This window comes from Pseudophryne corroboree, chromosome 5 (assembly GCF_028390025.1).
Source record: "Pseudophryne corroboree isolate aPseCor3 chromosome 5, aPseCor3.hap2, whole genome shotgun sequence".
NCBI lineage: Eukaryota > Metazoa > Chordata > Amphibia > Anura > Myobatrachidae > Pseudophryne > Pseudophryne corroboree.
In genome coordinates, this window is record NC_086448.1 from 510,455,077 (window position 1) to 510,469,114 (window position 14,038).

Sequence of the window (14,038 nt, forward strand, 5' to 3'; positions counted from 1 at the left end):
AAGCCCAAAAGAGCCTGGGCGGCCCGTCAGCCAGCTTCCAGGACCGATAAGCCTGCCGCATGACGGGGCGGGCCTCCCCCTCGGGGATCCCAGGGTGGGGGGCCGGCTTCTAGGGTATACTCAGGAATGGTTGAAGACCACTTCAGATGCCTGGGTATGGGAAGTCGTCACTCGAGGTTACGCCATAGCCTTCAAAAACCGCCCCCCTCATCGATTTTGCCGAACAGACGTCCCATTGGACCAGACAAAGGCAAACACTCTACATTCGGTGGTACAGACCCTCCTGGATACAGGAGTCGTAGTACAGGTGCCTCTTGCGCAGAGGGGCCGGGGGTACTATTCTCCGCTGTTTCTAGTCCCGAAACCGAATGGGTCCTCCCGGCCCCTTCTCAACCTCAAGGCATTGAACAGGTTTGTGAAGGTTTCCAAGTTCCGTATGGAAACCCTTCGCTCTATAGTTCTGGCCTTGGAACCTGGGGACTACATGGTCTCCCTGCACATACAGGATGCTTACCTGCATATTCCTATAGCAGCATCAAATCAGCAGTACCTGAGGCTTGCAATTGGCAACCTCCATTACCAGTTTCGGGCGTTACCGTTTGGTTTAACAACGGCTCCGCGAGTCTTCACCAAAGTTATGGCGGTGATGACGGTTGTACTCTGCCGTCAAGGGGTCAGGATACTGCCGTATCTGGATGACTTGTTAATCCTGGCAAATTCCCCAGAACTTCTCCTACGTCATCTGGATATGACGGTCCGGTTTCTACAAGCCCACGGGTGGCTCATCAACTGGAAGAAATCCTCCCTAGTCCCTGCTCAGAGCATGGTGCACCTGGGAGCGCTATTGGACACTCACAACCAGAGGTTGTTCTTGTCTCAGGAGAAAGTCCTGAAGCTTCAGGACAGGATTTGTTGCTTCCTTTCTCGTCCACAAGTGTCGATACATTCGGCGATGCAGGTGCTGGGCCTCATAGTCTCAGCATTCGACATGATGGAGTATGCTCAATTCCATTCTCGCCCCCTCCAGAAGCTAATTCTAGCCAAGTGGGATGGCCTGCCTCACCGGATCAGGTCTCACATGATCTCATTGACTCTGGAGGTCCGTCTATCGCTTGTCTGGTGGCTCCAGGACCAACAATTGTGCAGGGGCCATCCCTTCTGGATATCCAACTGGGTCCTGTTGACGACAGATGCCGGTCTAAGAGGTTGGGGCGCGGTGCTGAAGCAACACTCCCTTCAGGGTCGGTGGACCAAGGAGGAGTCCCTCCTCTCTATCAACATTCTGGAATTGCGGGCGGTCTTCAATGCATTGAACCTAGCCCAGCATTTAATTCAGAACCGTCCTGTTCAAGTACAGTCGGACAACGCCACCACAGTGGCTTACATAAATCATCAAGATAGCACTCAAAGCCGTTTGGCAATGAAGGAAGTCTCTTGGATTCTACATTGGGAGCAACGCCATCTACCGGCCATATCGGCAATATTCATTCCGGGAGTCCTGAATTAGGAAGCTGAGTTTCTCAGTCGTCAGGACGTACATGCTGGCGAGTGGGGCCTCCATCCAGAAGTGTTTCAACTCCTAGTGGAAAAGTGGGGCCTTTCAGACGTAGATCTGATGGCGTCTCGACACAATCACAAGGTTCCGGTCTTCGGAGCAAGGACAAGGGATCCTCAAGCAGCATTCGTGGAGGTTTCGGCTGCCATACGTGTACAGGGTAATTCGGAAGTTCAAGCAAGAAAAAGGAATTCTGCTTCTCATAGCTCCAGCGTGGCCCAGACGGCACTGGTTCTCAGACCTGCAAGGCCTATCGTCAGAGCGTCCAATTCTACTTCCACAACTCCCAGACCTCCTCGTTCAGGGCCCCTGTCTACCAGGACCTAGCCCGGCTGTCTTTGATGGCGTGGCTCTTGAAGCTTCCATCTTAAGGGCTAAAGGGTTTTCTGAGGCGGTCATTCAAACTATGTTGCGGGCCCGGAAACCGGCTTCGGCTCGGATTTACTATAGGGTCTGGCATTCTTACTTTGTTTGGTGCGCATCTAACGATTATGACGCTTCCAAGTTTAGTATAGCCAAGTTGTTGGCTTTTCTTCGGCAGGGCCTGGACTTAGGCCTGCGTCTGGCCTCCCTCATGGTTCAAATATCTGCCTTGTCGGTGTGGTTTCAGAGAAAAATTGCGACCTTACCTGATGTGCATACCTTTACTCAGGGTGTGTTGCGTATCCAACCTCCCTATGTCCTGCCTGTGGCTCCTTGGGACTTGCGGTGGTTTTGGAGGCGTTACAAGAGTCTCCGTTTGAACCTCTTGGTTCAGCTGATCTTAAGTGGCTTTCCCTTAAGGTGGTGTTTCTGCTGGCTATTGCCTCAGCTAGAAGAGTGTCGGATTTGGGTGCCTTATCCTGTAGTTCCCCATATCTGATATTTCACCGTGACCGGGCGGTTCTTAGGACTCGTCCCGGATATTTACCTAAGGTGGTTTCTTCGTTCCACCTTAACCAGGAGATTGTGGTTCCGACACTTGTTTCTCCTGATCTGTCTACCAAAGAGCGGTCTTTGGATGTGGTACGGGCTCTCCGTACCTATGTGAAGAGAACTGCTTCTATTAGGATATCTGATTCTCGTTTTGTGCTGTTTGGATTTCACAAACGGGGCTGGCCTGCTCACAAGCAAACTTTGGCCAGATGGATTTGAATGGTGATTGCACATGCTTATGTGAGGGCTGGTCTATCAGCTCCTGCTCACATTATGGCCCATTCTACTCGGTCTGTTGGACCTTCTTGGGCGGCCCGCCGTAGTGCGACCCTTGAACAATTGTGCAAGGAGGCTACGTGGTCCTCTGTGAACACGTTCATAAGGTTCTATGCCTTCGATACTGCCGCTTCCCAGGATGCTTCCTTTGGACGCAGGGTTCTTGTGCCCGCTTCAGTGCGTCCCCTCCCATAAGGAACTGCTTTAGGACATCCCCAATGTCTATCCTTGTGGAGCCTAGTGTACCCCGCAGCAGAAAACGAGTTTTATGGTAAGAACTTACCTTTGTTAAAACTCAGACTGCGAGGTACACTGGGCCCACCCTGACGCACTTCGCTTCTTTGGGTTGGTATGGCATTAGCCGCTGACACTTCTCCTGTCGTGAAAGTGTGGTGTATGTGGCTACTAACCGTTGTCGTCTCTTTTCCTGCTACTGCATTGGGCTGGTTAACTAAAAACTGAGCTCCTGTGCAGGGAGGCGGGGTTATAGAGGAGGCGGCGCTATGCATTCTGGGAACAGTCAAAGCTTTTCAGCCTGTTGGTGCCTCGGATCAAGATCCTACTCTACACCCCTATGTCTATCCTTGTGGAGCCCAGTGTACCTCGCAGAAAGAGTTTTAACAAAGGTAAGTTCTTACCATAAAATTTGTTTTTTGCTATAACATGTTGGACATTTTTTTTTTTTGAGGCAAAAAAAAAAAAAAGTTAAGCATGGATAGAGAAGAACTACAAGAAGGTGAGTACCATTGTGCAGTCCTATTATTATCAATGGGGACTACGGTCTGACCCATATGTACTAAACACTGAAAATCATACAGTGCATCGGGAAAGTATTCACAACGCTTCACTTTTTCCACATTTTGTTATGTTACAGCCTTATTCCAAACTGGAATAAATTCATTTTTTCCCTCAAAATTCTACACACAGTACCCCATCATGACAACGTGAAAAAAGTGTTTGAGATTTTTGCTAATTTATTAAACATAAAAAACTAAGATCACATGTACATAAGTATTCACAGCCTTTGCTCAGTACTTTGTTGATGCACCTTTGGCAGCAATTATAGCCGCAAGTATTTTTTAATATGATGCCACAAGCTTGGCACACTTCTCTTTGGGCACTTTCACCCATTCGTCTTTGCAGCACCTCTCAAGCTCCATCAGGTTGGATCGGAAGCGTCGGTGCACAGCCATTTTCAGATCTCTCCAGAGATGTTCAATGGATTCGAGTCTGGGCTCTCGCTGGGCGTCTCAAGAACATTCACAAATTTGTCCTGAAGCCACTCCTTTGATATCTTGGCTGTGTGCTTAGGGTTGTTGTCCTGCTGAAAGATGAACCGTCGCCCCAGTCTGAGGTCAAGAGCGCTCTGGAGCAGGTTTTCATCCAGCATGTATCTGCACATTGCTGCTTTCATCTTTCCTCTATCCTGACTAGTCTCCCAGTTCCTGCAGCTGAAAAACATTCACACAGCATGATGCAGCAACCACCATGCTTAACTCTGGCGATGGTATTGGCCTGGTGATGAGCGGTGCCTGGTTTCCGCCAAACATGACGCCTGGCATTCACACCAAAGAGTTAAATCTTTGTCTCATCAGACCAGAGAATTTTGTTTCTCATGGTCTGAGAGTCCTTCAGGTGCATTTTGGCAAACTCTAGACGGGCTGCCATATGCTTTTTACTAAGGAGTGGCTTCTGTCTGGCCACTCTACCATACCATCTGGTTCTTGGTCACCTCCCTGACTAGGGCCCTTTTCCCCCGATCGCTCACTTTAGACAGCCGGCCAGCTCTAGAAAAAAATCCTGGTGGTTCCAACTTCTTCCATTTATGGATGATGGAGGCTACTGTGCTCATTGAGAACTTCAAAGCAGCAGATATTTTTCTGTACCCTTCCCCAGATTTGTGTCTCCAGACAATCCTGTCTCGGAGGTCTACAGTCCATTCCTTTGACTTCATGCTTGGTTTGTGCTCAGACATGCACTGTCAAGTGGGGGACCTTATATAGACAGATGTGTGTCTTTCCAAATCATGTCCCATCAACTGAATTTACCACAGGTGGACTCCAATTAAGCTGTAGGAACGTCTCAAGGATGATCAGTGGAAACAGGATGCACCTGAGCGAAATTTTGAGCTTTATGGCAAAGGCTGTGAATACTTCTGTACATGTGATTTCTTAGTTTTTTACATTTTTTTAGAAATTTGCAAAAAACCTCAAAAAACTTTTTTCACGTTGTCATTATGGGGTATTGTGTACAGAATTTCGAGGGAAAAATTAATTTATTCCATTGTGGAATAAGGCTGTAATACAACAAAATGTGGATAAAGTGAAGCGCTGTGAATACTTTCCGTATGCACTGTAGCTCTTCGAAGTTTGTCCCTGATGGCACCTAGGGGTGCAGTGAAAAAAGCTGGACACACTAAGGGTGACTTGAACCATGAAAGTTTGGTAACCACTGCTGTAGGCAACCAGATCAGAATGCTCACAGCAGCACAAAGTATTTTGATAGCAACCTTTAATGGGCTTACCGCAGGAAGTCAGGTGTTCTTGAAACTTTTTGTATATCTTTGTGTAAATTAATACAAGCTCTTTCATGTAAAGTAGCTTTCATTGTAAGCGCAATGGCCTATAAACAAGGCTTGTAAATATATTTGCACTAGATCAGTGGTTCCGAAACTCTGTCCTCAGGACCCCTCACAGTTAATGTTTTCCATGTCACCTAGCAGGTGCATTCATTCCTCAATGGCACATTTCCTAGGTCACCCAGCAGGTGCATGTGTACACATTCCTCACTGGCACATTTCCCAGGTCACCCAGCAGCTGCACAGGTGTATTCAGTCCTCACTGGCACATTTCCAACTAGCAGATGCATAGGTGTACACATTCCTCACTGGCACATTTCACAGGTCACCCAGCAAGTGCACAGTGTACTCATTACTTACTGACATTTTAGAAGATCCACAGGTGGAGCTATTTATTTTAGTTGTGATTCTGTGAGGAGACCTGAAAAACATGAACTGCGTGGGGTCCTGAGGACCGAGTTTGAGAACCTATGTACTAGATCCCAATAATTATGTCTAATTTCACGTGTCTATATAAGTTTATTACTGCTGCACTCCAGTCGCTGACTTACTCACCAGAGCATGTGGCTACACTGATACAAAGTGGCTGCAGTTTGTTCCAGGGATTTCTGGACTGGCTACTTGGACCATCATCCATTGGCTCCGCAGACAGTGATGATATTGCTGTGCTGTATAGTTGAGCTGCAACAAAAATTAATGATGAAATCTACAAACAATTTATAATGGTGTTTAATGCAGACATTGGATCAGAAAAATACTTTCCAATGCACTAAAGGGCACTATAAGTGTCTCCTTGGTGGAATGTGTGTAACCTACACCAGCGACATCATAATAGCACTCCCAGTTAGCCTAACTAAACCAGTCTGTAGATCCAAATGTCTACATGTGCTTGCAGTAGTAAATTAAATAGTAATACAGAGTATAGTAGCATAGCTTTGTTTCACTACTGGCAGAGGCGTTTTTAATAATTGTAGTCCCATCTGAAAATATTGGTGTGTATACATCTTTCATTTCCATGTATAAGAAACAGAGCAACGTCCGAAACAATGCAGCGAATATTATACTCCTTTTGTATAGTCATTTTGTGAACTTGCGAAATCACCTCTTACAATTTAAAGGGACATGAGCAGTAAACAAAATAAGGATGTTAAATACTTTGAAGTTTAGCATATTTAGGGTTACCACCTCATCCCATTAATTCTGGACACATTAATTACACAGGTTTTGTGGCTGGTTGAATTCAAGATTCCATTTCACCTGGTTTTAATCAGCCACAGAACCTGTGTAATTAATATGTGTCCAGAATTAAAGGGACGAGGTGGTAACCTTAAGCATATTACAGAAACAATGTAAAATTAATATTCTTGCCTTTTTTATTTATGAATAAAGTAGGTCACCTGGGTTTCTACAACAGACTTCCATAGCAGCTATGTCTCACTTTAAAACATAATTTCTGCAGCAGGGTACATTGGTTTCCACAGGGAAACATCGGGTGTAGAGTGGAGCTTGATCCAGAGAGGCACCAACAGGCTAAAGTTTTAGGCTATACCAGGATGCATTGTGGGGCCTCCTCTATAACCACGCCTCCAGGCACTGTGAACTCAGTTTTGAGCTGGTGCCTGTAGAAGCAGTCACTAACAGGAGGGCTGCACTGGGCAACCCTGAAAAAAAGCTTTTTTTTGACAGAAATTTTTGTCAACACTGGGCTCTCAGCGCTGTATGTGATGGTGACACTTCAGCGCTGCAGCTCCATCACCTCCCAAGTGGCGTTGCATACTCCCGTGGCCTGTTCCCGGGTACTTGCGGCGGAGACGCTCCGGCTCTAGGCACACGGTCGCAGACGCTCTCTTGGTTCGCGTGGCTGCTACGGGGAGGAGGGGAATAAAAAATAAATTAAAAAAATTGTGGCTGCCTTGTCGGCTGCTAAGACTGCCTTTCTCCCTAACACTACTCCTTCTGCACAGAAGGCAAAAGGTACCACTTTTCGCTCCTTTCGGCCTCAAAGGAAAGCAAAAGGTCAGGCATACCTGAGACAATCTCATGCTTCCAAAACCACAAAGCCCAAGGCTAAACAATCCTGGGCATACCGCCAGCCTGCTTCTAAACACCACAAGCCTGCTGCATGAAGGGACAACCCTCCCCATGGGGGATCCCATTGTGGGAGGCCGACTTCTGCGATTCACCCAGGTCTGGTTAAAGACCACTTCAGATGCATGGGTGCGAGAAGCTGTCTCTCACGGGTTTGCAGTCTCTTTCAAGAGGCATCCCCCTCGCCAGTTCTGCACAACGGTTATCTCTTCGGATCCGTTACAGGTGCAAGCTCTACAAATGGTTCCGAGTTCCCTCCTGAATACAGGAGTGGTGGTGCCAGTACCTCTATCCCAGAGAGGCAGAGGATACTACTTGACCCTGTTTCTAGTACCGAAACCCAATGGGTCGTTCCGGCCTATACTCAACATCAAATCACTGAAGAGTTCGTGAGAGTATCCAAGTTCCGTATGGAAACACTGCGCTCAATTGTACTGGCTGTGGAACCCGGAGATTATATGGTATCCCTGGATATACAAGATGCTTACCTGCATATACCTATTACCATACTGCATCAGCAATAGCTGCGGTTTGTTATTGGCAACCTTCACCATCATTTCCAGGCTCTGCTGTTTGGACTGGCCACGGCCCCTCGGCTCTTCACCAAGGTTATGGCCGTGATGACGGCTCATCTCCGTTGCCAGGGAGTAAGGATTCTGCCGTATCTGGACGACTTGCTGATCCTGGCAAACTCCCACAATGTCCTCCTCAGTCATCTGCAACTGATGGTAAACTTCCTACAAGCCCACAGATGGCTCATCAACTGGAAGAAGTCCTCGCTGGTCCCTGCTCGGAGCATGGTGCACCTGGGGGCACTGCTGGACACACACAGTCAACGGCTGTTTCTGTCTCCAGAGAAGGTCCTGAAGCTTCAGGACAGTATAAGATACTTCCTCTCTTGTCCAAGAGTGTCGATACACTCGGCAATGCAAGTACGAGGCCTGATGGTGTCATGGTAGAGTTTGACATGGTAGAGTACGCTCAATTTCATTCCCGACCTCTGCAGAGGTTAATCCTTTCCAAGTGGGATGGCCTACCTCATCGGATCTCCTTGACTCCGGAGGTTCGTCTATCGCTGACCTGGTGGCTACAGGACCAGCAGTTCAACAGGGGTCATCTTTTCTGGATCCCCAACTGGGTCTTACCGACTACAGATGCCAGTCTTAGGGGCTGGGGCACGGTGTTGGAGCAACATTCTTTCCAGGGTGGGTGGGCCAGGAGGAATCACTCCTCCCGATAAACATTCTGGAATTGCGGGCAGTATTCAATGCTTTGTCTCTCGCCCTGCCTCTGTTAAAGAACAGGCCTGTTCAAGTACGGTCAGACAACGCTACCATGGTGGCATACATAAACCATCAAGGAGGCACTCAAAGCTGCATGGCAATGATGGAAGTGTCAAAAATCCTTTGTTGGGCGGAACGCCATCTGCCAGCAATATCGGCAGTGTTCATTTCAGGAGTCCTCAACTGGGAAGCGGATTTCCTCAGTCGTCAGGACGTGCATGCCAGAGAGTGGAGTCTTCATCAGGAAGTCTTTCAACTCCTAGTGTACAAATGGGGCCTACCAGAGGAAGGCCTGATGGCATCTCAACACAATCACAAAGTTCCGGTCTTCGGATCAAGAACCAGGGATCCTCAAGCAGCGTTCGTGGAAGTACTGGCAATTCCATGGAACTTTCAGCTGCCCTATGTGTTCCCTCCAGTGTCACTCCTGCCCAGGGTACTACGGAAGTTCAAATAAGGAGGAGGAGGAACACTACTTCTAGTCGCTCCAGCGTGGCCCAGACGGCATTGGTTCTCAGACCTACAGGGTCTATCGATAGAGCGTTCTCTTCTACTTCAACGCCCAGACCTCCTCGTTCAGGGCCCTTGTGTCTACCCGGACCTGGCCAGACTGGCTTTGACGGCGTGGCTCTTGAAGCATCACTCCTGAGGGCCAAAGAATTCTCTGAGGCGGTTATCCAAACTATGCTAAAGTCCAGAAAACCGGCATTTGCACGGATATATTACAGGGTCTGGAATTCTTACTTCACCTGGTGTACTGCTAAGAATTACGATGCATACAAATTCGGTACTTCGAGACTTCTGACTTTTCTGCAACAAGGCCTGGACTTTGGCTTTCGTCTGGCCTCCCTCAAGGTTTATATATCTGCCTTGTCGGTGTGGTTTCAGAGAAGAACTGATCTATTCCTGACATTCATACGTTCACTCCTGTGGCTCCAGGGGATCTGTCTGTTGTCCTGAATGCCCTGCAAGAGTCTCCATTTGAACCTCTTGAGTCAGTGGACCTTAAATGGCTCATGGTCAAGGTCCTGTTCCTACTGGCTATTGCATCTGCTGGAAGGGTGTTAGACCTAGGTGCTTTGTCCTGTCGTCCACCCTTCCTGATATTTCACCGTGACCGGGCAGTTCTTAGAACTCGCCTTGGTTATTTACCTAAGGTGGTATCATCTTTTCATGTAAACCAAGAGATTGCGGTTCCGACATTCATCTCTTTTGGTTTGTCCTCCAAAGAGCGGTCTTTGGATGTGATACGTGATCTCCGTATATACGTGGTGAGGACTGCCTCTATGTGGAGGTCAGATTCCCTTTTTGTACGGTTTGGTTTTCACAAACGTGGCTGGCCTGCGAATAAGCACTCCCTGGCCAGATGGATTAGAATGGTGAATGCACAAGCTTAAGCACAGGCTGGACTCCCAGTTCCTGCTGCTATTATTGCCTATTCTACTCGGTCTGTTGGACCTTCTCGAGCGGCCCACCGTGGCGCGTCCGCTGAACAATTGTGCAAGGCGGCTATGTAGTCCTCAGTGAATACATTCATTAGGTTCTATGCTTTTGATACTTCCGCTTCACAGGATGCTTCCTTTGGACGCCGGGTTCTCATACCCACTAAGGCGCATCCCCTCCCTTGAGGAATTGCTTTAGGACATCACCCGATGTATCCCTGTGGAAACCAATGTACCCTGCTGCAGAAAAGGAGTTTCATAGTAGACTTACCATGGTTAAATCTCTTTCTGCGAAGTACATTGGGTTCCACAGGGTACCCACCCTGACGCACCTAGCTTCTATGGGTTTGTATGGCATTAGCCGCTGGTCCCTTCTGGTCCCTTCTCCTCTCGTGAGAATGTGGTTCTATGTGACTAACATCTGCCTTCTCTTTTGCCTGCTCCTACATTGGACTGGTTAACAAAACTGAGCTCACAGTGCCTGGAGGCGGGGTTATAGAGGAGGCCCCACAATGCATCCTGGGACAGCCTAAAACTTTAGCCTGTTGGTGCCTCTCTGGATCAAGATCCACTCTACACCCAATGTTTCCCTGTGGAACCCAATGTACTTCGCAGAAAGAGATTTAACAATGGTAAGTCTACCATAAATCTCCTTTTTCCATTTACTTATGTGTTACCTAGGCTATGGACTATACAGGTGAAACGCAGAAAATTAGAATATTGTGCAAAAGTTCATTTATTTCACTAATTCAACTTAAAAGGTGAAACTAATATATTATATATACTCATTACATGCAAAGTGAGATATTTCAAGCCTTTATTTGTTATCATTTTTATGATTGTGGTTTTTCAGCTTAGGTAAACCCGCAATCCAAAATCTCAGAAAATTAGAATATTGTGAAAAGGTTCAAAGTGTCACTCCCTAATCAGCTAAATAATCCAAACCACCTAAGGGTTCCTGAGCCTTTAAATGGTCTCTTAGTCTGGTTCAATACAATTCACAATCATGGGGATGACTGCTGACCTGACAGTTGTGCAGAAAACCATCCACAAGGAGGGAAAGCCTCAAAAAGGAAATTGCAAAAGAAGCTGGATGTTCTCAAAGTGCTGTATCAAAGCACATTAATAGAAAAAGTTGAGTGGAAGGGAAGAGTGTGGAAGAAAAAGGTGCACAAGCAGCAGGGATGACCACAGCCTGGAGAAGATGGTCAGGAAAAGGCCATTCAGAAGTGTGGGGAACTTCACAAGGAGTGGACTGAGGCTGGAGTTGCATCAAGAGCCACCATACACTGACGGATCCTGGACATGAGCTTCAAATGTCGTATTCCTCTTGTCAAGCCGCTCCTGAACAACAAACGTCAGAAGCATCTTACCTGGGTAAAAAAAAAAAAAGAACTGGTCTGTTGCTCAGTGGTCCAAAGTCCTCTTTTCTGATGAGAGCAAATTTTGCATCTCAATGGAAACCAAGGTCCCAGAGTATGGAGAAGAATGGAGAGGCACACAATCCAAGATGCTTGAAGTCCAGTGTGAAGTTTACACAGTCTGTGTTGATTATGGGACCCATGTCATCTGCTGGTGTTGCTCCACTGTGCTTTATTAAGTCCAGAGTCAACGCAGCCATCTACCAGGACATTTTAGAGCACTTCATGCTTCCTTCAGCAGACAAGCTATATGGAGATGCTGACTTGATTTTCCAGCAGGACTTGGCACCTGCCCACACTGTCAAAAGTACCAAAACCTGGTTCAATGACCATGGGATTACTGTGCTGGATTGGCCAGCAAACTCGCCTGACCTGAACCCCATAGAGAATCGATGGGGCATTGCCAAAACAAAGATGAGAGACATGAGACCAAACAATGCAGAAGAGCTGAAGGCCGCTATTGAAGCATCCTGGTCTTCCATAGCACCTCAGCAGTGCCACAGGCTGATAGAATCCATGCCACACCGCATTGAGGCAGTAATTCACACAAAAAGGGCCCAAACCAAGTACTGAGTACATATGTATGATTATACTTTTCAGAGGGTCGACAAAATACTTTTTTTAATTGACTTTATGTAATATTCTAATTTTCTGAGATTTTGGATTTGGGGTTTTCTTAAGCTGTCAAAATTAGAATTTTTCCGATTTCCCAACTTGTCGGAACAAAGCTGCCGGTAATGAATAGGTTGGAACCACTTCCGACATCAATCAGTCTGAAGTTGCAGTCTTTCCGACAGGACGACAGCTTCCGACTCTCATTGAATACACCCCACAGGCTCAAATGTTTTAGCCTGTGATCTGTGGGTACCGATGCGATTTTGGCGAGATACTGTAGCTGCTAGATTTAAAGCGGCAATTCATTTAAAGCAAAAAACAACCTGGTTTTGCCTTAACAGTAAGTGGCGCTTTAAATCTAACGGCTTTCTTGCCATAAAGGTGCCAATACCCGCAAATCCCAGGCTACTACATTTGAGAAACAGCAATATATCACTCCTGCTCTAAAGGACAGATCAGTAGTGTTGGCTGCCTGCAAAGGTCATCTAAATGCTGCTAAATACTGTGAATGGTTATGTTCTCAATGGAGGGACCCGACCAAAGTACTATAGTAAGAAAAAGGGAAATTCTGTCACAATACTATATAAAATAGTAAAATCAGTTGAGGCAGAAAACCATTGCCCAGCTATGACATGAATGCCACACTGCAGATGGTCTTAATACAGCATATTAAAACAACAGAGCCTTTGGATAAACATTTTTTCTAAAATAATCAATAGGCATTTGCACATGTACTGGTAGCATAGATACAGAAAAAATAGAACACTATGTATATGTATATATAAACACAAACTAAACTCATGGGAACAGTGGATCCCTTGGATAGTTGCTCTATAAAAGCATGTTTTGAAAACGTATGTGACAAAAACAATTCTCCACAACTAAAGACTGTAAAAGCAAAACAGAGTGATGTAGGGTCACAGAACACAGAAAACACTACACGCAGTCACACCCAGACTCACTTCCTGTCAAACACCAGTGCTCAAAATAGTAATCCAAATTAAAAGGCATATAACAGGTAGGGTCAGACAAAGATGGGACGAGAAGATCATAAAACATATCTGAGCATTGCACTTATATACAGTATAAGCAGGATGCTTAGTAACCATTCACAAAAGTGCATATATCAGCATATTTCAGTATGGCAGGCTGCACTGTTATGACTGCGTCTGCCTTAGCTGGACACACGGGTACATTAGTTTTCAAGCAAAAGAAATGGTGAGTGATTTGCTGAATGTGCAGTAGTGTGGCCTGACTTCATGTGATCTACCAGAACTTTCAAATGGGCAAGAGAAGCTCTTAGTCCATAGGAAGACTTCAATCTTGCACAAATGGCACAAATAATAACCATAGATCTCAGCATTTGTTTGAAGGGTCAGTCATCAAACTAAAATGCAAAGAAGCTGAATGGTCTTCTTAATATCTAGCTGTACGGTTTTGAATCATGAGGCTCAGATAACCTGTTGAAGATTAGTATTAATACCAAAACATTTGGGAGTAATATTGGGTGAAGCCTGAAAATCAAAGAGTTTTGCCGAAAGATCAGAGTTTATATCAGCCAGAATTTGTTTTCAGGGAATTACTGGAGTAGAATTAATTCTGTGTAACTACAGGATCTGTTACATATACCAAACTTAGTTGTTCTTCTGTAGACTCCAAGACACTGCAGAAAAAAAAACTGTGCTCCTCAATTCCCCTGTAACACTGGACAAAGTCAACTGCATTTTTCCTCTTGTCCCATACTGTGCACATCATTGTATCGTGGGGAAAAGTCACACATCACCAAGTAATGCTGGGTACAAATATCTGTAGCTATATTCGACATTGTGTGTCCTGCAGGAACGACAGCGTTCACAGAGATATCG

The 14,038-nt window shown here is 46.3% G+C and overlaps 1 protein-coding gene across 2 annotated transcripts in view; it reads right to left on the reverse strand.

Moving 5' to 3' along the window:
• The window catches only part of ACD (ACD shelterin complex subunit and telomerase recruitment factor), a 174,876-nt gene that overhangs the window by 12,440 nt on the left and 148,398 nt on the right, over positions 1-14,038 (reverse strand). For both annotated transcript variants that reach the window (XM_063923065.1, XM_063923066.1), the window contains one exon: positions 5,880-6,005. In XM_063923065.1, coding sequence (XP_063779135.1) covers positions 5,880-6,005 — 126 coding nt within the window. The remainder of the gene's footprint in view (positions 1-5,879; positions 6,006-14,038) is intronic.